We start from the raw sequence: 21,116 nt of genomic DNA, 5'->3' as shown, positions 1-21,116 counted from the left end.
CAGCTTACCCAAGGAACTGTATGATCTGAGAGAGTCAAAAACAAGACCTGGTGTCTTCAAGGCAGCACACAGACACTTGCAAGGCTCCCGATCCCACATCCACTCCCCAGCGAGCGAGAGGGTGATTTATGCTGCACTGCTCCCCGCTGAGCTATTTACTCAGTTGGGAATTTGCCCTGTTGCCCCACTGCACCCCCCACTTGGGAAGCACCAGCTAAAACTCAGGTCTGGCCTGCAAAGGACCTTTGCTCAGGAGCTGAGGGAGCACTAGGGGCTGTTTTCTCTCTGCAGCTCATTGATCTCCCCCAGTTAGCCTGCTGGGAGGCTGGCTGGGTACAGCAGCACCAGAGTTTATCCTCCTGTGGTCCCACACACTTGACATCACTCCTTCACTGGAATAAATCTGTTTTGAACTGTGTTTTCTTTCACACAAGGACAGGACAGAGCCCGCTGAGATGTTGGCCATCAGACTAATGGAACAAGCTGCAGAAAAGGCACATCTACCCCAGAAAAGAAACACCAGCCTATAAAGCACAGGCACCTTTTAGACTTCAGAAAACCCTTAAATCAGGGTAGTGAAACTATACACAGCTGAAACTTGTTGCCATTAGCAAAAAATTTGGAAAATGGCATCCTTGGTGAAAGAGCAAATTGAAAGATGAGCTCAGCTAGAAGAGCAAGGCACTGCAGAAGTGATGGAGCACACAGTCTGCCCCACCACCTCCACCCATGTGCTACTCATGCTGCTTTGTAAAACTACTAAGGCCACGAATTTGTAAAAAGTTGTCAGGGTTGTCTAACGCAAGTTGAGTGGAGCCCGTTGAGAAATGCGGCTGCATCACATCTTTCTAAGGCGAGTCCCAGGGCGGACCATGCAGGGAACAGCAGACCTTCTGGTAAAAACCAGTTGTCACTTGTCCATGATGTCATTTTTTAAGAAGAAAAAAAAAATTACTTTACTAAGTTAAATTATCGTCTCCAGAAACTCTAAAGGACAGCATAGGGGGTTCGGTTTGGGTTATAAGGTCTCTCAAGTTTTACCTGCCAAAATTTTAAGCACTTACTGTCCGTTCTCCAGGTCCTTCACGTGGCACACAGATGCTTCCACCACATCCTTCGGGTTGTGGTAGGGATTGCTGGCAATGGGATGCTCCTCGAGATGATAATGCCGGGCAGTACCATTGACTTTGTAGATCAGGGGACTGGCTTTCCCATTGGGCGACATCTCCTCCTTGCTTCTCTCCTTCTCAGGTATCACCACTTCAATTTTCACTTCAACTGCAGGAACAAAGAGAAATCTTCATTAAAATGAAGCTGGCGGTTTTGCTGCCATCCTGCCTCTCCCTCCTTCCCTGGACTTTGAAAGGGGCTGACAGACATCAGAACAGATATTTTTTGTTGGCTTGCTTGGGAAGACAAAGCATTTAATATCAAACCCAGCTTGATTACCCAAGCCCATTATTCCACGGTTCTTTCTCCATCGGGCACCTTCGCATGCATAAAGTACATATTCTTGCAAGCAGATACTAGTCATCGGTCCAAAACAAGCCCTCAGTCACAGTTCCTGTCCTGTTTAGTGGAAAACAGCTTCAGGCAGCTAAACGCGAAGCCTGCCAAGGCCTCTGGGGCTCAGGAAGCCTTCAAAAACCCCTTTAATTGTTTGTAGATAACATTAACTGAAAGAGAACAGAACACTGCATGGTGTATAAAGCTGCTTCATTAGATGGAGCCCAGTTAATCAGGAACTAGAAATATCCAAAATTATTTCTGCATGAGGTTTTCAGCATAGAGTGAATCTTCAGCATTAAGTGAGGAAAGCAAGGGTTGTCCGTTTTACTTAGGTGTACGCCACTGAACGGATTTGGCAATAAAAGCATCCCTGGCCTGGGGACCAGGGGACCCAGGGACACGGGGGAGAGGGTTGTGCCAGCACAGCGCATCCCCCCAACCACCAGAGAGGACACTGGAGCCAGCGGGTGCCCTCGGCCCCACCACCCCAGGTGCTTCAGGGGGCAGTGATGGAGCAAGGCAGCCCCTGGCACGGCACAGCTGGGGCACTGCCCCTCCGTCCCCCACCACCGTCCCATCACCAGGGGTGCAGGCTAGGCACAGGAGACCCTAGGGAGCCGGGGATGAGCTCTCCCATCACAAAGTGAAAAACATCGCTTTAGCTCCTAGGGACTTCATAACAGTCAAGTCATTAATATTTATAACAAACCCCAGGGGAGTTCTACAGCGAGCCAGGGGGGTAAGTGCCAGAGACTGAAGAAGTGTCTCCAGCAAATGGGAGATTGCTGAGCTTTCCCCGTCTAAGAAATGTCACGAACAGGAAAAGCTGTGCAGAAGATGAAAATTAAAGCTCATGACCTAGACAGGTTAAAGAAAGGCAAAGAGAGGGGAACAATGTGCCCCACAAGAGCAGGACAAGCCCTGCAGCCAGAGAAGGGCACTGGGTCTTCCCAGCTTTGGCTCTTGCCCCACACCGTTTATTGCAAGCCCACTGAGAGGACAATGGAAGAAAAGGGCAGGGGGAAGGTCAATCATTTAGGAAGGGAGAAAAGCGAGTGGCCATGGCTATCCAGGCACTGGAGGCAGGCGGTTGTGTCAAGAGTCCTGCAAGTTTCGGCTTTTTGTGCCAGCTCAGCAGGGCAGGGGATAGGGCAGCTTTTTGCCAAAGTGCCAACCCCTCGCACTCACCAGGGGCAGGCTTCACCAGGGGCTCCCACAGACAGATCCAGCAAAGCAACTTTCCGTGCATCCATGCTGAACCAACAGAAAATGTGAACTTCTGTTGCGTTATTGCAGCTGCCAGCTGCAGGAGTTACTGCAGAACAACAGGCCCAGCACCACGCATTTAAAAAAAAATGTTGCTATGAGCAAATTTGTTCCTGGAGCTCTGCAGGAGCAGCCCAGCTCCCTGCAGGTACCCAGCAAAGAGGGTCCCCTCCATAAGCACTGTCTTCCTATGGAGCCTGGAAAAGCAGGCACGGGTTTTCCAGGACAGAGTTAGGAGATACAACGAACATCCATTTGTGCCAGTCCCTGTGAAATACTTTCGGTCAAAGAAACTGGGAGATACTTTCACACGATTAAGTCGTCGATCAGACATTTATCTGGAGTGAACGTGACCTTGCGGCCAGGCCCCAGGGGCGGGCAGCGTGCTGCTGCTGCTGCTGCTGCTGCTGCTGCTGCTGCTGCTGCTGCTGCCACTGACCGCGCCGCAGGACGAGGCTGGGCCAGCACTGGCAAAGCTGGCGGCTCCGAGCCCTAATGGTGACGTTGATGCCAGTGAATTCACCTGCAGGGAACAACCCCCGTCTCTCACTTGGCCTGATGCCCCAGAGCTTTGTTTTCCAGACTACATTTGGGTCAGGTGAGCACCACTTGCTGCTCGGGGGCTGCAGGCACAGGGCAAACGAGCACTGCAGGCAGGGAACAGCCTTGTACTGGCTGTACAGCACCAGCAGCTCCAAGAGCAGTGGAAACCAGAAAAGCACCAAGGGTAGTGATGGTGGAGGGACCAGCAGGGTACGGTGGGCACAGCCAGAAAGCTCAGTTTACCCCAGCAGGGTTTATTTTCCCGCAGCCAGCACAGGGCAAATCCACTGCTGTGGGGCATGTTTGGGGTCTCGCTCTGCCCTGCCAGAGCTGCACACCCCAGGCAGCCCCTGGGCTCGCCCATGGTGCCTCTTAACTAAAAACCTCGATGAGAACTACCTTAGGCGGTCTTCAAGAGACTTCAAAGCATTTCTATTAAAAATGACAGAGCTAATGACAAAACCACAGCGTCAAATGTGCCTGGCTCTACCCTCCCTCTCAGATGCCCTGTTCAGCAAACGCCACACTCCCAAAAACGAGGAGGTAGGACTCGCCAGCCAAGGCCGGGGGCACCCTCAGAGCCAAGCTCAGAAGGACAGGCAGCCCACGGCGCCCCTCCATCAGCGTGCAGCGTCCCTGCGAGGGAGACGTGTGCCCTGCTCGGAGACAAACGCATCCTCTGCGCCAGGGCAAACCTCACCCGCAGACACGCCGCGTGTGCCGGCGCTGCTGCCCTGCCCCGCCACCGAGCGCCGAGCCCCGCAGAGAGCACGAAGAAAAATCATCACAACTTCACAGGTTTTGCAAGGCGCTCTCCCACGCCTGGTGCAGGGACAGTGCTGCTGCAGCTCGCGCCGAGCAGCCGCTGGCACACACTGGTTCCTTTTACCCGTCATCCGGACCCGGCTGCCTCGCCGGGAGTGGGTGCTGGGCTCCCCCGCAGACTGCCAGCTGGCAGCTCATCGCTTATGCGCCACGCACCCGGAGAAAAAACAGAGTAAAAAAATGATGTGGAAACTGAGAACTGGGCCTTCAGAAGAGGGTCTGGCATCACGGGACTGCAGCACTAGTGATAACGGAAGATTTCTTCGCTGCTTGAACATAAGCTCTTAATTAAACACTTCAATACCAGGATGGGGTCGGGCACTGCAGCAGCAGCCAGACTTCAGGGCTGGCCTCTGGTACAGCCAGCATATTTATTTACTGTGGCAGGACTCCTCTCTCCAAAGTGATCTGCTCATCAAAAGGTCTTCCTGGCACACAGCAATGTGTGTGCAATGTCAAGGTTATCAAGAGAAATGCTGAGGGTGCTCGGAGGGACTGAGGGTCTCTCTCGGCTATAAGAAGATCGAGCAGATAAGGACCTTGTATACCTCTTCCAAAAGTGTCTAAATAAATTCTGTTGACTTCTGGCTGTATCTGAAATATTCCCTTCATGTCAAAATAGCACTGATGGAGAAAATAACTCTGTTCTGTCCCTGTATGATTTACATGTCATTCAGATAGGGGATAGGTGAATTTTCAGAAATAGGAAAGTCCACTACTTAGCTCTGATGGTGCACAGCTCCTGCAAGTAGCAGGAATGTCAATTATCACAAAAAGGCTGTGAAACCTCTTTGCCAGAACAATGGATATCTGCAAATGCATCTGTTTTTACCTCATGGCATTTGCAGGTTTTATAACCAACGAGATAAAGCACCGCAGGCAGCGGTGTGCTAACCAGGGGCTGGGGAGAAGCTTGTCAAAAGCCTTTGAAGACTGCTAATCAAAACCAGAGCTGCAGAGAGCGTGTTACATTGCAGGATGGCATTTTCAGTCATTTGGCCCTGCTATGCAAATACAGCTCTACATGAAAACCTGCAGTTCAGGAAATACGCCTGCAGAGCACTTTTATTCCTCCACCACTCCAAGATTAAACACAATTTTGCTGATGGTACACAAAATAAAGTGGAACTGCCAGCAGAGTTTGTTACAAGTTTAGTCAACAAAAGCATTTATTCCTGGATGCATTTTCACTCCTTAAACGTTTCAAGGAAGGATATAAACAGCGTGGGTTTCCACAAAAGAAAACTTACAGTTCACAGCATCCAATGCCCTGTTACCTTGGCACTGCAATGACCCATAAAATAACCACAGTCCGGGTCAAGGGCAGCAAACCACCTTTGTTTTCTCCTTGTGCCTTGCAAAGCAAAGGCAGGGGACCTCACTCAGTGGATGCACGGTGGGTTGCACACCATACAAGTTGCCCGTCTGACCTTTCGAGTCCTTCAGGTCCCCACCGCCTGAGGCAATGAAGACAAACTGCCAATAAAAGCTTCCCAAAAGTCCTTTTTCCACCCTCAAAGGCTACGTGTGGGTGGTGATTGATCTGATAGATCAGCAGGGCTATCTGATTCCCCTTGCCCTTGGGCATGAGCAGGTAAGAAGGACAGGGTGGTCCTTCAGCTCCCTCTTAAGCGGTCAAAATAAGCTGCAGGATGGGAGGACACCTTGAAAGCAGCTTCGGCAAAGCCGACTGCCCCAGCCCCCCCCACACCAGCATCGGTCCCTGGGGACCCTGGGGGTGCCGCTGGGTATGATGAGCCAGGGTGACCGCACAATGCCTGCTTGTGCCCCCGCTGCCAGCAGGGGCTCAGCAAAGCTTAACGTTGACAACTTCCACAGCAGAGCTCCCTCAACCCGCCAGCTTGCCACCGCAGCCCCTTCCTTTCCCACGCACGCCCACCTTCGCCCGACCACGAAGAGCAGCGCGCCCCTCCAGCCCAGCCGCAGCGGGAGCACGCGGGTCAAGGGGGACATCCTCGATGTCCAGGTGCGTACAGCTGCCTTCCCCAACGGAGGCAGCACGCGTGGACGAGCTTTGCCAAGAAAATCGAGTCCAGAGAGCGGAGCAGCCCCAGGACCTCCTAGGTGGTAGGACTGAGAAAGCAGGAAGAAATCCAGCAGTAAGTGGTCCTGCTCCTTCCCTGGTCATTCCCTTCCAGCAGGGACAAAATTAAGGGCTGGCCAACGAGTGGCAAAGCTGCGGCAGCAAGGAAAGTGCTGGGGCCACACGCATCCCTACAGGGAGGGCTGTCACACAAACCCGCCCTGGGGCACGAGGAGGGAATTTCTGCGCCCTCGGGCACTGCGGGGAGGCAGAAGCAGGGAGGATGGTGAGGGTACAAGGAGACAAGATGGGGAAGAGCTGGCAACGGGTGTTTGGAGGGAGTTGCAGGGTTCAGGCTGAGCTCTCCTCCTGCCCCCCATCACCACCGCCATCCCTGCTGCAGCCCCCGCACACCTCCCTGCCTGGGGGCGAGAGCGCCAAGGAATTTGGGGGGATTAACGGGCCGGTAATCCTCCCTGCGGGAGCTGAGCATTAACATTCCCCCAGCAAGTATCCGCTGTGCTGACCTACTTCTCCCCACGGGGATGGTGGGATGGGGACACGATGCTGGAGGGGAGTCACCTGGTTTGGGCTTCGAGAAGCATCCTCCCATGGCGCCGGGTGGGAGAGGCAGCGGGGACGGGGACAGCGGGCAGGTCAGCGAGGGCGCAGGCACATCCTCGCATGATAAACCACCTGCTCGGGCCGGCCCGGGCTCCAGGCGTCGTTCGCAACCTGCGTTGGGTAGAAAAGCTCTGTGAGAACTGGGACCGGTGGGGAACGCGGGTGCCGCAGGGAGGGCAAGGAAAGGCGGCCAACAGCTGCGGGCAGGAGCTGGGCAGCACGAGCACGGCGGGTGCACGGAGCACGGGGGCAAGTCACCGCCAGCCCCATGCACCCCCAGCAACCCGAATGCCGCTGGGGTCATTGTGCTGGGAGTCGCTGGTAAATTCGGTTCTGAAGTTTATAAGTTCAATCATCCTTTCAGAGTTTAAAATTACAAAAACCCCTCGTATCCTTTACGTGCAGACTTTAATAACTTTTCAAAGCCCTGCCTTTGGGAATTAAATCCCTAAGCACATAGGTCACAGCTCAAATACAATGATTAAACTATAAATACATTTCAGTCAGGTTTTTTCTTTCACTAATGGATGATGGAAAAAAGAAATCTACTTTATCGTCCAGTCCCACAAGTTCCCCCTTTCCAGTAATGCTCATTCCTGCAGAAATCCCATTTGCTTTGGAACAACTGTTTATTTGAGAAAGGGTTTTCAATATCAGGCTATTTTGCACCAAAACACGATTTTTTATACTATTAAGACAAGATTTTTTTATGTTTAAGTGGGACAGGCAAACAGTCCACTTCAAGCTGTGTTTATCTCATTAGCTTTGAGTGGTAGTGCTCCCAGATTTGTTACAGACTAAGAAGTAGGATAAACCTTTTCCATTATATTCCTTGACTGAAAACAGCAAAGATTCATACACCACAACTGGCAATAAAATAGAACGTTTAATTCATTTTACTCACTCACACCCAGACGTGAACTGATTTGCTATGGCTTTGCCATCTATTTTTCACAAAGCCTTCTGATTTGGGCAGGAAGTTAAAACCATTTCCAACGGATACGTTAACACAGGCAAGGTAGGCTTTTCTGCAGCTTAGAAAGTGCCTCAAGATCTTTCTGATGGGAAGAAAATACAAAAATGCCAGGAGACAGAAGCCAAGCGCTGCAATTTCTCTCCTCTACTTAAGCACTAACTCAAAATATCTGGACATATCCCCCCATTTTCAGCAATACCACTCCAAAACACGCACACTCCATCCCACACACCTTCAAACTCCCCTTCTGCTGTGCATGGCACAACCTCCACCAAGTCCCAGGTGCGTTGTTGCAGGAGCACCTTCAAAGCCTGAAGCATGTTGAATAAGTAATCGAGGCTCTAGAGGAACAAGAGACTGGTGCCTTGCCATGTGGTGCAAAGCAGACACGTGCCATTTGATAATGGGCACTGAGAGTTACCAGTTTGGGACGGACTATTATGAGGATGAAAAACACACAGGCTTGCCTGCAGACTGCAAAGAGCAATCAGCTGTGTGTGGAGCTGCAGAGCAAGCTCATTTGCAAAGGGGGAACATTAAAAGGAGCAGGGAATAGCGAAGAGCTCTTCTCATGAGAGCATCCCAGGAAAGTGGCACGCCAACCTTTATGCAAGAGCAAATGCAAAAAAATGCCATGTTAAGCAGGTGCACAAAGAGAGAGGAAGATTTGGGAGCGCTGGGGGAAAGCGCAGCAAAGTCACCCACAGTAACTGCTGTACGGCCCTTTGCCAAACCTGGCAGGAAGAAAGGGGAAAAGGCTTTTTAGCAGAGAAACAGTCTCAAGCCATTGATGTATCAGTGCACAGGACAGTAATTTAGTGTAAAACATATAATACCGTGCAAAAAAGGAGGCAGGAGGTGAGTGCCACAGAGGAGCAGGTGACAGAGGATGAGCTGGGGGGCACATCCAGGACACCCTCAGCATCAAGCCAGAAGGGAAATTAATACTGCACCTAAAGTTAGTTCATACCAAAAAGAGATGTCGCTGCGAGCAGAACGTGCCAGTGAGACAACATGAGCCACGTGGAGGAGAGCAAAGAGGAAGCTGGAACAAAGCTACTGTCGCCCATGCAGAGGTTGGGCTTTCTTTGGGAAGACAACCAACCTACCCCGAGCTCCACGACAGCCGACTCCCACGGCCGACTCACAAGCAAAACAAACCCCCTGCTAACCCAGAGCAGCCGTTTGCTGGGGGTTCCCTGCAGCAGAAAGCAGATGCTGCGCCAGCAGGACAGGGCTACGCTCCAGGCAGGCGGGGGCCAGGCAGCATTGGAGCAAGCCCTTGGGATGCTGCACAGGTGGGGGAGCACAGCAGGGACCCCTGACCACCCATGCAGGTGGTGGGGTGGATGGCAGAAGGGTGGGTCCCGAATGTGCCTCACCAGAGGATGCTTTGATCTTTTCTGAACCCCCCAGAGATGCCGATGCGCAGTCCGGTGGCCGTGGGACTGGTTTCCAGCTGGTCTGGCTGGTTTTACCAGGGACTTGGGGGGATATCAGAGCTCCTGTCCCCGAGTATCAGCCATTTGTCTGAGATGGGATCTTGGCTCTGTTTGGCCCTTAAAGATGGCAATCTGAAGCCAACCCCTCAGGCCCACTTCACATTTCCTCATTTCCCCACTGATGGTGCCCCTGGGCCCTTCCAAGGCACAGGCTGTGCTCCCGCTGGCTCCACAACTTCCTAGAGCAGGTCAGAGAGAGCATAGTGCCCCTTGATGGGTATTCCTCCTCAGCTCCTGGAGTCAACCAGGCAAAAGCAAAATGGTTCTTGGTAGGATTTCAGCTGACACTACCAGAGGAGAAGATGCCTGGCTGCCCATAGCCTCAGCTGCAGTCCCAGCAAGCACATAGAGGTGTTTCAGAAAGTCACCTGAGACCCAGCTGGTTGCAGAAAGGCACCAGCCTGCCCTGCCAGACCGACTCATGAGACACAATGGGATCGTGTCATTGCTAGCGGCACCCAGATGTACCAATTTGGAGTGGGATCCTGCAGGAGTCCTGGCCAAAATCTCCTTGCTGCTGGGAAAGGGAAATAAGCTCATACACAACACAATGTGACTGAACCCAGGATCATCCGTAAACCCTTGCTAGCTCTTGAAGGCGTAACGCACTGACCTGCACAAGGTCAGGCAGCTGATGTCCATGCCTCAGTAAACCAGTTCATGATGTGTTCCCTGAACAAAGCAACACTCTGCTCCACAGCTGTACAGGAACACCTTCAGCACCTGCTCAAAGAGGGCAACAAGGAGTGGGTTATCAAAATATGAAGCAACTGTTGTGGTGCTGAGGAACATACTACCCCATCTCTAAAGAATCCAGCGTGAATGGGAAACCGGCCGGGCAACAGGCTGTCTGCAAAACAGGGCTCCCACGTCACCCACAGAGAGCACTGCCTGAGAGCGCACCGCCAGGGCAACTGCCCTGTGCCCAAACAGAAGAAACATGGAAAATAATCCAATGGGAGAAATGTAGAAAACAATCCAGTGCCACTAACGCCAAGCACTTCCACTGCACAGCGGTACAATGGCAGTATCGGCAACATCGAGTTTTCACTGCAGATAAGGGATATAAAACCGTGCAGCTCAGCCCAGATGTCCACCTCTCTGGCAGCGGCCAACAGCACTTACGTGCCACAAGCCGGCAGGAGCAAGGCAGGTATATGGTGACACTGCAGCCCGCATTGCCTGCCAGGTTCAACCCATGCACAGATCAGGATCCAGAGCTTGCACCGTTTTGAGCGACGGCGCAGTGCTGACAGTGCTATTATTAGCACTGTAGTTATCTCTCTGCTCGCTGCTGAGCCCCAGGCTCCTGTTTAAATTGAATGCTCTGCTGTGGCTCCAAAATCTTTTCCAAGTGGTAACGTGGCAAGTATATAGGTATACAGGAAATTGCAGGTATAACTAGTACTTTTCCCCTGAGCACTAGTTTGTGTTTATTGAAACAGTGTCATTTTATCACCTGGCCACCAAGGTCCCTCATATCCAGCTGCAACATTTCACAGTCAGCATCTGTTCTGCTGCTGTGAATAGTTCTGTATTGCCTGCCTACAAATCTGGCACATGTCTGAGCCATGCCCAGTGATGAGGGCATCTCCCAGACATACCAGTTTGCAATCCAAGCTAGCTCCAGATGGAGATGTCAGCTGGTGACCTCTCTATGTGGAGCACTGAGCACAGACACACTCGTGACACTGGTCACGGCATCCCCTCAGCCATGATTCACCTGCTGTGGAAGGGGGCCCTGGTGCAGTGGACACCAGCTGCCCCTGTGGCCTCTCCTGGCTCCTCCAGATCCCCTCCCTGAGCTTCTGGCTGCACCATCACCTTCCTATGGGCATTGTCCTGGCCCAAGTTGCCCCTTGCCAGCTGGCCCTGGCCAAGTCAGCCCTGGGTGCCACCAAAGCAAGAAGGGGGGGAGAGAGGGCTGCTTCTCATCCCCTTCCCACTTGACCAGCACAAGTCCCCACCTCTGGTCCATTGCTGTCCCCCCCCAGCCCCCCAGCCAGACTCTCTTGAAAGGGGCAGCTCTGTCCCCTCCCCACCCCACTGAACCCCTCCTCTCCAGCCCTGGCCCCACACCTCACCTCTCCTCCCCGCACCTTCTCCCATCTCCTCTCCTCAGTGATGGGGGTGGTCCCAATGTCAGCGAGAAGCCTGACATGACCTCCTCGCACAAGGGGCTGGTGCGTGCAAGGCCAGAGAAGGCAGGAGCTGTGGCGCTGACTCACCACTTGCTCCCAGAGAAGGGAGCCTGGACTGAGGCTGGACCATGGGCCCACAAGGAGGGTTGGAGGAGCCAAAGATGCTGAAGCAGCTGCCAACTCCTGTGGCTCCTGGTTGTGGGACCAGAACAAGAAATATCTCAACCTCTGGGTCTTACAATCCCAGATCCTCACGGCTTTGCAGCGGCACAGTCCCTGGTCCTCCCACAGCTGCACCTCCTCCACTGCCCTGTCCTCTTCTTAGGCCAGACTCAAGCCAGCCCTGGGGCTGCTGGGGACACAGTTCAGTTTCCCAAGGTCTAAGGGATCAAGAATAGGACCATCAGTCCAAGTTAACCAGACAATGATGGGAGCATCCTGCCACCACCAGCAGCCAACCTCCTGCCAGCACCAGCAGTCTCCCAGGTTCCTCAGGATCATGTGCTCGGCCAGCCTTCCTCCTCTCTTGGTTTCTGCTGGGGGGAGGTTCACCAGGCACCACCACCTTCTGGACTTGCTCCCTCCCACAGCTGGAAATGCCTGCTTGGTCTCTGCCATGGGTCCAGCAAACCAGGCTCCAAGGCCTGCGTGCTGGCAGGGATCAGAAGGCTTGTCCTCTCGACACAGATCTCCACCACCGCTGAAGTCTCTGCTTGCTTTGCAGTGTTCTGCAGAAGGCTCTGGAGGAAACCTGGGAGAGCATCTGGAAGACCTTTGAGGAGGCTTCTGAGGAGCCGCTGGCATTCACGGTGACCGAGTGAGACATCTGGGACCTGCTCTGTTTCCAAGGAGATGACTTCATTGACACCACCAGTCTGGAGAAAAAGGGCCGCATGTTCATGGAAAGCCAAGGTCCGCATAAGTGAGGATGAAGAAGATCTCTTCTAGGATACACACCAGGATCTCAAAGCAGAGGTCAGCAAGAGATATCTCCTAAGGAAGCCCTTCCCTCAGGATGTGGAAAGAGCTTCCCCAAGGTCGAGGAAGAACTTCTTAGTTTGGAGGACTGAAGAAAACTACAGTGGAGAAGGCAGGCAGTGTGGGCCCCTGGGATGCCTGTTTCCTGAAGAGTGGGATAAAGGGCCTACCAAAGTGATGTGACATCACTTGCCAGCTTTTAATGCAGGGAGGGTGACATGGCAGCCCCAATGCAGTTGTAGCCATGACCACGCTGGCCTTCGTCTCCCATCAAGATGGCACCTTCTGCCATCCAAAGGTCTCCTCTTCGCTGTGCACGCTGCATGGCCAGTGTTCACCCCAAGGGCACCAAGAGAGATCGGGAGGTTGGTGGCAGCCTCACGTGCCTGCGGCAGGAGGTCTCACAGCCGTTAACAACAGGCATCACGGGCGGCATTTCAGCCTTGAAGGCAACAGGCTGAGAGCACTGCCTGAAGAGCTATTGTGTAGCTACAGGATTGTGGAAGAATTTAGGCTTGAAGAGGTCTCTGGTGGTCATCTGACCCAGGTATCTCATCTCTGAGCAGGGCGAGATACCAGCCCGTATGTAATCTTAATCCTTCTTCAAGCTTTGGAGAATGGACCCAATGCCATTCATGACACGAGAAGGCCCACTAATACCTGTGGGTCCCCAAGGGTACAACGCCTTTTCAGATGGGGACCAGTGGAAAAGGCTGAGACTCAATGGTCTACAGAGAATAAGAAAATCCATTCTTGGCAGTTGGAATCCACCCCAGAGCTCCCCATCCATACCTCTTCCATTGCCAGATGCACCACCCATTAGAAACGGGAAGTGGCGATGTTCAAAGATGTTCACCCTCTCAACACTTCGGAGCACCCAGCAGTCTCCTGCAGGGACTGGGAATGACATCTTTTCTCCCAGGCCTATTACTTCTGGAGCATTTTGCCATGCTTGGAAGCCCCTGAGATGCCCCCAGGGGAAGGAGAAAGGTGTCGGGCAGTACTGGTGTCCCCTGGAGCCATGGCAGCCCTGGAGGGCCAGGTGGCAGGTCTTGCTCACGTGCTCAGGGAACAGCATGTTCTGGGGTCAGGAAGGAGTTTTTTCCCCCAGCCCACCTGGCACAGGTCCCCAGGGGTTTGTCACCTTCCTCTGCAGCCCTGAGCACGGCCCCTTGCCAGGGCTCCTCGGGGCCGTTTCTGGCCAGCCACCCCTGCTGTTGCAGGACCAGGAGCCCAGCTGTGCCCATGATCTCTCCGCCTCTCTTCCCTGTGGCAGCTTTGTTTTTCTAGTTTTCAGTCATTTGTGGTGTAGGTCTTAAAAGGCAATTTCCTACAGCTCCACGCTCAACAGGAGCGGCTGTTCTTTAATTGCCCCTGCATATAATAAAATTTTCTTTTTATTGTATCTCGGTTCTGTTGTCTGCAAAATATGCCTGCTTCTCCCTCAAGAATTTTGTCCTTCAGAAGCATTATCAGTTACTGCAGATAATTTTTGAACTCACAGTAACATTATCACCATTTGAAGAACTCAGCACTTTCTCCTTGGGACATCCTTCATGGTTGTCTCCGAAGAGTCCATGTCAGAGCATGCCAGAGTCATTTCTTTCCTGCTCAGTGTAAGGACACCTAAAATGGGTCTTACCAACACTCTTGTGCTCCACATGCTTGGATCTCACCAGCTGCCACAAGGCATCTAGGTCTGAGAGAAGGTGCTATGGCCAGGAGAAGAAAGTCAACGGGGGCACCTGTACTCAGGGACACCGTCCCAACAGACACCTGGCGTTTTAGGAAGGTCCCTGATGTCTATCAATAATGGCCTTTTTCTACCACACTTACTACTCAGGTGAGAGATTCTGGCCAGTTGTCAAACATGGCTGGTTTTCCACCTGAACTCTTTGTTCTGGACAGAATCGATCTTCAAACACAAGAGAGCAAAACTTCCCTATCTACAAGCCTGGACACACGCTGCCCCGTGCTCCTTGGTTCCTCACCTGCCAGCATGCAGTGCCACGCGCACCAGGCACGCCAAGGACACATGGCAGCTCCACATCTCCTGGAACACTTGCTTGTCCGCAAGCAGCCTTGCCTGCTCTGCAGAGCCAGAAGGACCACGTGCCTTTTCTAGCCAGCGAGATCTGGCTCCGCAGGCTGTGCCCCCCGCGCAGGAGCGCAAGAGGAGGGGGCGGCTGGAGGCTCAGAGCATCTGGTGGCACTCTTTGTACTTGCAGGGAAGAGCTGGCTCCGACTCTGGTCCCCGCTGTGGAGAAAAACAACCCTTGATCCCAAACCGTACCCTATCTACCACAGAGCCGCCTCTTGCCAATTCTCCGTACATGCAAAATATTGTCTTTAACAGAAGGCCCAGTGGGAACTGTGGAGCGGCCCCAGCAGCAGACCTGTTCTGGACCCACCCTACAAACAAAGGGAAGCACAGACCCCACCACAGCCTCTCTGGCGTGTCCCGCAAAGCACAGCCCATCCCACAGGGCTGCCTGGGCTCTGGGCCTTGGGCACAGGGCACCTCTCCTGTCCACTGAGCCCCGAACTTCACCGGGACCCAGAGCCCTCATTTCCCACCCACCTCCTCACCCTGGGCGATGGCACCCAGCAGCGGACCCTGTCTCCCAGCCCCACCATCCTACCATGCATTGCCCTGAGTGGCTCCATCCCAGACGGGTACATACCCACCCTGACCCACCACATACCCCACTGCGATGCCACCAGCCCCCACACACTAGACTCATACTCCTGGTGTCCTCCTAAGTCAAGGGCTCCACATTTCTCTTACTTTTCTGGGGATTTGCTCTAGTTTGACTCCCAGAGCAATTGCCAGAACTATGGGGTAGGCCACTACCGTCCACCAGGTCCTCCCACGCCTACCGCAGCAATGTTAGAAAGATTTAAGAGTGGTGACTCCACATCCCCCTGTCCCTGATGAGTACATCCAGCCCAGCCTCCTCCATCATCTCCTGAAGGTCAGTTCGTGTTTCACTCTTCGTCCTCCTGTGCACAGCTTCCCGCCCCATTTCTCCTCCATCTCTGCTTGGCGGGGCAACTCCAGCCACCCGTGATGCTTCTCACCTCTGCCTCCTCAGCAGCATCTGCTGCTTTGTGGGCAGAGGCCACTAATAAAAATATACAAGATGGATCCCAAGAGCCCCTGCAGCCCACCAGCCAGCACGCCTGCCTCTGCTCCAGTACCCTCCAAGCCCCCAGAAACCCTGGAATGACCCCTGGCACCCCTGCCATGCCTCCTCCCCAGCCCTGCCAGGGTCCAGGCTTCAGCCCAGAGGCCCAACAGCACCCTCCCACAGCTGATCTCCTTCCCTCCCCAAAAGCAGACAGTCTCCATGGGCCACTGGTTCGGGGCAGCCCCGGTCCATCCCAGCACAGCCTGGCAGAGCGGGAGCCGGCACAGACCCCACCATGCACAGGCGGCAGAGTGGGTGGTGGTGAGACAGCTTGTGGACTGCAGTTGCTGTCCGAGCACAGCCGCACCTCCAGTGCCCTGCAGACGAGGGGCACCTCCCTGCCACCCCACTGTCCTGCAGAGAGCGACTCCATCAAAACCCAAGGCAGCTGCTGGCACAAAATCCTGCTGACACCCCAAGCTGCCCACAGCCTCCCTCTCTGCCCACCCAAGGGTCCATCCTTCACCCGCTGCACCACCCTGGGCACAGCCAAGCTGCCACAGCCCATGACCATGAGGAGAAACTCCCCAGTTTAGCATCAGGAGCTCCAGTTCCCTGCAAGGTCTGGCCCAGCAGAGTCAAACTGCCCCATCTCCAGGACAAGCTGGGCTCTGCTGCCAAGGAAAGCAGGTCTCTCCTCTGGATGCAGAGCTCTGAGCGCAGCCCAGGCGTGGCTGGAGCATCGGGGGTCCCAAGGCTCTTCCCCACAGCCCACGGCCCTGCTCTGACCCCGGGGCGGTGCACAGGGTTCGCCTGCCACAAAAAAAGCCTGGGAAGAGCCAGTGGGAAGGCAACCAAGTCACACAAAAGAGAGCATGACAGGGGATGATGTTTTTAGGACGAGGAGAACTTGTATTTTTGGAATAATTTGGGGGTGAAAATAGTCTCCATCCTGAGGCTATCACTTTTCTCAGGAATTACACTACAAAGGATGAACATGGGGCTCCCACAACCCCCCCAGCCCCAGCTCCCCATGCTTGCACAGACCAGCCTCCCAGCACAGGGTGCCCAACCGGGAGGAAAACACCCTCATTAGGGTAATTGCCTCCCATCCCTCCACCTCGAGGATGCTGCACCCATGACACCGTCACGCTGCTCGCAGGGACGGGACATGCACCACTGCCCGTCCCCTGCCCACACAGCAGATGAACCAAACTCAAGAGGGCTGGCACACAGGAACCCCCTTCTCTCCTCTCCCTGGCTCCCCAACCTCTGCTTTACCTCTCCAGCTCTTCACCCCCTTTTTTCCCCCGCTGGACAGCTCTCCAGCCAGTTCCTCCTTCCCTCTGCCCAACTCTCCTGCTCCCAGTTCCATACCTATCCCGACCCTGCTGCCTGGCCCCCACTCCAAGGGTCCCCCAGCTGCTGACACCCCATGGTTCTGACACCGCCAGAGCCCCACCAGTCCCCTCCTTCCCCTCCCGCTCCTTCCTTGGGAGCCCCCAGCCCCTGCCCACTTTAGCATACCCCTCCACACCAAACCTCTACCTCTCCAGCCGCTTCCCAGCGGGGACCGAGATGCGCTTTGCACCCACCCGCCGCAAACAGTGGGTCTGGCTTTGTCAGGTAATTTGCTTTCGGATGGGCCCAAGAAACAGAAGCAAAACTCACGCTGCCAAACACCAAGAGCAGCTCACAGCCCTGCCGAGGGGCTGCATGGCCCCGTGTCGCCAAGGGCGGGGAGGGACGCGTCCTGGCACACTTCACCTTGTCACCTTGTCACCAGGAGTTTGTGTCAGCGGCAGCGGAGAGAGCTACAAAGCTGCCGTTTAACGTGCCCTGCCAGCTCCTGGAGCAGTGCAGCAGGAACACTGTGTCAGACTACAATTACCCAGAATTGTTTTACTGGCTGCTGCTTCAGCAATTCGCAGGCTCCAGGTTAAAGGCTCGTTCAGCAGCGCTGCCACTGCCACCCCTCCAAACATGTCCTCTGCAAGCTGGATCAGAAATAATTAAACACGAGAGTTGGTTCTGATCTCAAAGGCATGCCAATAAAAAGTGCAAACACTGAAAATTCTCCCCAGGTGCAGATTGCTTGATGCAAAAATCAAACCATTTCACAATGCAAAAGAGTTCTAATTTCCAATCACTCTGTTACAGGCAGTCAAGTCCCCCCTGCGCTGGCTGTCACGGCCAGTTCACAATTGCCCAAGAGCAAACCCTACTCCCTACAGAAGCTGCAAGCAGTGCAAAAGGAGTTTACCCCGGCAACATTTTCCAAGACTAACAGCTGAATCCCAACACCACCGGATTTCACCTTCCATTCACCGCACTCGGAATCGGCTGTCCCCTCTCCAAGCAGCCCGTGCGGTTACCCCCACTTCTGCTAATGCCTCGTCCCCCCACGCTCGGGGAAAGGCAGGTTTGCACCCTCCAGCATCCCGCGGGCTCTCTGCATCTTGCCAGTCCCCCCAGGCACCGGGCCGTTTGCCCAGTGGGATTCCCGTCCCCCAAACCAGGGACAAACAAAGTCGGAGGACACAGACCCCAAAGCCGGACGCTCAGGACAAACGCGGCTTTTCCCCGTCGGCGATCGCAACCCTTTTTTTTTTTCCTTTTTTTTTGCTGCTCTCATCTCTCAAGCAATTGCTGCATCTCAAGAGAGATGGGAAAACAACCGGCGCTCCCGCTCCTCTGCGGCGGCCACCGGCCACCTCTCCCCGGGCCCCGGCCCCGCCGGCAGCTCCTGCCGCGGGGGAGCCCCCGGGTCCGGTACGACCCCTCCCACCGTCTCCTCGCCCCCGGTCTCCCCGCGCCTGGCGGGGGGGCTGGACCCGTGACAGCGGCGGCTCCCCTCGCCCCATCCCCCCGCCCGGAGGCGCGGATGCGGTCCCGGGCAGAGCTGCGGGCACCGAGACCCTCGCCTCGCCCCACCGCCCCCGGGATGAGCACCGGGCCGGGGCCCTGCCGCCCCCCCCCCCCCAGACCGCTCTTACCTGGGCAGCGGCGGCGGCACCGGCGCGGCGGGAGCGGGCGGGAGCGGGGCCGCCCCGGGGCGGGGCGGGGCGGGGCGTCCGCCCCGCGCTGGGCGGTGGCGAGGAGCGCAGCGCGGGGGTCCCCCCGCCCGCCCCTCCCGCTCCCGGGGCGCAGCCGGGGGGTAGCCGCGGTGGTCTGGCTCCCGGGCGGTCCAGCGGAGCCGGGCATCGCCGCCCGCCCCCGAGGTCATTCCCGTCCTCTCGGGAGGAACCTGTCCCGACCCTTCCCGGACCGCTTGTCTCACGTTTTCCTTCTGAGTTCACGTTCCTCTGCTCTGCCCTTGGAGACGGGGATCTCTGCCCGCTCCCGCCTCCCTGGCACGCTTCTCTTCTCCCCAGTAAACTTATTTGCCTTCTCCATCATACGCCATCAGCTTGTCTGTGTGCCTTTCTTCTTGCGTGCCCCAGACAGGATCACAGAACCACAGAATGGTTTGGGTTGGGAGGGACCTTAAGGATCATCTACTCCAACCCCTTGCCATGGGCAGGGACACCTCCCACCAGACCAGGTTGCTCCCAGCCCCATCCAGCCTGGCCTTGAGCACTGCCAGGGAGGGAGCAGCCACGGCCGCTCTGGGCAACTAGAGGTGTCTCACCACCCTCACAGTGAAGAACTTCTTCCTAATATCTCATCCAAATCTCCCCTCTTTCACTTTCCAACCATTACCCCTTATCCCATCACTACCCTCCCTGATCAAGAGTCCCTCACCACCTTTCCTGTAGCCCCCTTTCAGCACTGGAAGGCCGCTCTAAGGTCTCCCCGGAGCCTTCCCTTCCCTGGGCTGAACAACCCCAACTCTCTCACCCTGTCCTCACAGGGAGCTGCTCCAGCCCCCTGATCACCTTCGTGGCCTCCTCTGGATCCGCTCAAGCAGGTCCGTGTCTGTCTTGTGCTGGGGGCCCCAGAGCTGGACGCAGCCCTGCAGGGGGGTCTCACCAGAGCGGAGCAGAGGGGCAGAATCCCCTCCCTCGACCTGCTGCCCACGCTGCTCTGGGTGCAGCCCAGGGTGCAGTTGGCTTTGTGGGCTGCGAGCGCACGTTGCTGGGTCATGTCCAGCTTCTCACCCACCAGCACCCCCAAGCCCTTCTCCCCAGGGCTGCTCTCGATCCACTCATCCCCCAGCCTGTGTCTGTGCTTGGGATGGCCCCGACCCAGGTGCAGGACCTTGCGCTTGGCCTTGTTGAACTCCATGAGGCCGGCCAGGGCCCACCTCTCCAGATATGTCCTTTGTTTCCCTGCTATGACTTTCAAGACCACCCTGGATACAGAGGAAGGGTTTTTTCTCCCGCAGATGCAGATGTACTTGGGTCGCTGCTGCTACACCCTGATTATACTACTCCCTGAGGTCGTCCAGGTGGTTTGCTGCCCTCATGCAAGGCTTTAGTCCCTTGCTGCCTGCTCCAAATGAGACGAGAGGCTTAACTGGGCTGTTCGGCTGTGGTTTTTACTGCCATTAAAAGAAGAACTACCCACGGATGGAGCCTGCAGAAGTGGGAGCTCCAGAAAGCCACACACCTCCACGGCCTTGCAAGAAGGACTGTGGATCCTCGTGGAGCTACCTCAGTTTTAAGGCAGGAGAAATGACACCAGGTCCCCTCGGTATGTCTGCAGGCAGCGGAGCAGGAGCATCCCCGCACACGGTGCTGTGCCTGGCTGGGGCACGGTGCAGAGCTCATCCCATGGGATGCAGTACTGCTGGAACTGTGACACATGGCAGCTGGCAGCCACCTCCATTTCCCCACCCGGCACACAGGTTTTTTGACCTCTGGTGTGGAAACCTGCTCCAAAGAGGTCCAAAGGAGTCGATAAATCACTTTGCAGGGAATTAGCCCAACAGTAAGGGCTGTCGGTGGGCCATGGGCAGTCAGGCTCAGCTGACACTGCAAGCGTGCAAGTTTTGGGGCTGTTTCACTGCACCTTGTAGGGCCGAGCGCATCGCTCCAGGGGAGGGCTGGTGAGACACCAGCTGCACACTGGGGCTGTGCTGCCCTGGGAACAGCAGGAGATGCAGGCAGAGCAAGGGGGGGACTGGGCCATGGCATGTGGGCAGCCCAGCCCTGAGCGAGGGCTCTGGGTCCTACCTTCCCCAATAAATAGTGCGTGTCCCTGTCACTGCCATCTCTCGGAGTGCAGCCTTGGGCTCTGGGAGCTGACCTCATCACCCTGCCACTGCTGCCACGGTGGGCACTGCCTGGAGCGCAGGGTCAGTCACTGACATGTCCTCGTTCCCCCTCTACCAGAATAAAAAAGGGAGCCCTGAATGTCGGCGGCAGGTCCTGCCCCTCCTGCCCGGGCACCCTGAGGTGTGCGACAGGGTGCTCAGCCATCCTGGGGCTGCTGGTGGGTGCGGTGGGTGCTGTGGGGCAGGGCCTGTGGGTCTGCCCCAAGGGGGACAGCGGTACCTCACCAGGGGGCTGATAGGGCCATGCCAGCGGTGCCAGGCAGCTGCCCACTGTGCTGCCTACCCTCGGCTCCCTGCCAGCTATACAGGGGTCAGGGAGACGACAACCCACAGCCCTGCACCTCCCACCACCCCCAAAT

General features: G+C 55.5%; 1 protein-coding gene across 3 annotated transcripts in view; it reads right to left on the bottom strand.

The window, feature by feature from the left end:
* AIFM3 (AIF family member 3) overlaps positions 1–6,800 on the bottom strand; it is a 34,161-nt gene extending 27,361 nt beyond the window's left edge. For 2 of the 3 annotated variants that reach the window (XM_009958591.1, XM_009958593.1), the window contains exons 1-2: positions 6,770–6,800; positions 1,065–1,278 (exon numbers count right to left, since the gene is read on the bottom strand). In XM_009958591.1, the coding sequence (XP_009956893.1) occupies positions 1,065–1,278; positions 6,770–6,800 (245 nt within the window). Of the gene's footprint in view, positions 1–1,064; positions 1,288–6,760 lie in introns of all 3 variants that reach the window. The other variant, XM_009958592.1, reaches the window with a different exon arrangement.
* Positions 6,801–21,116: the final 14,316 nt, after the last annotated feature.

This window comes from Leptosomus discolor, chromosome 16, assembly GCF_034619465.1.
Source record: "Leptosomus discolor isolate bLepDis1 chromosome 16, bLepDis1.hap2, whole genome shotgun sequence".
In the NCBI taxonomy this organism is placed as follows: Eukaryota; Metazoa; Chordata; class Aves; order Leptosomiformes; family Leptosomidae; genus Leptosomus; species Leptosomus discolor.
This window is presented reverse-complemented; position numbering and strand designations above follow the sequence as displayed.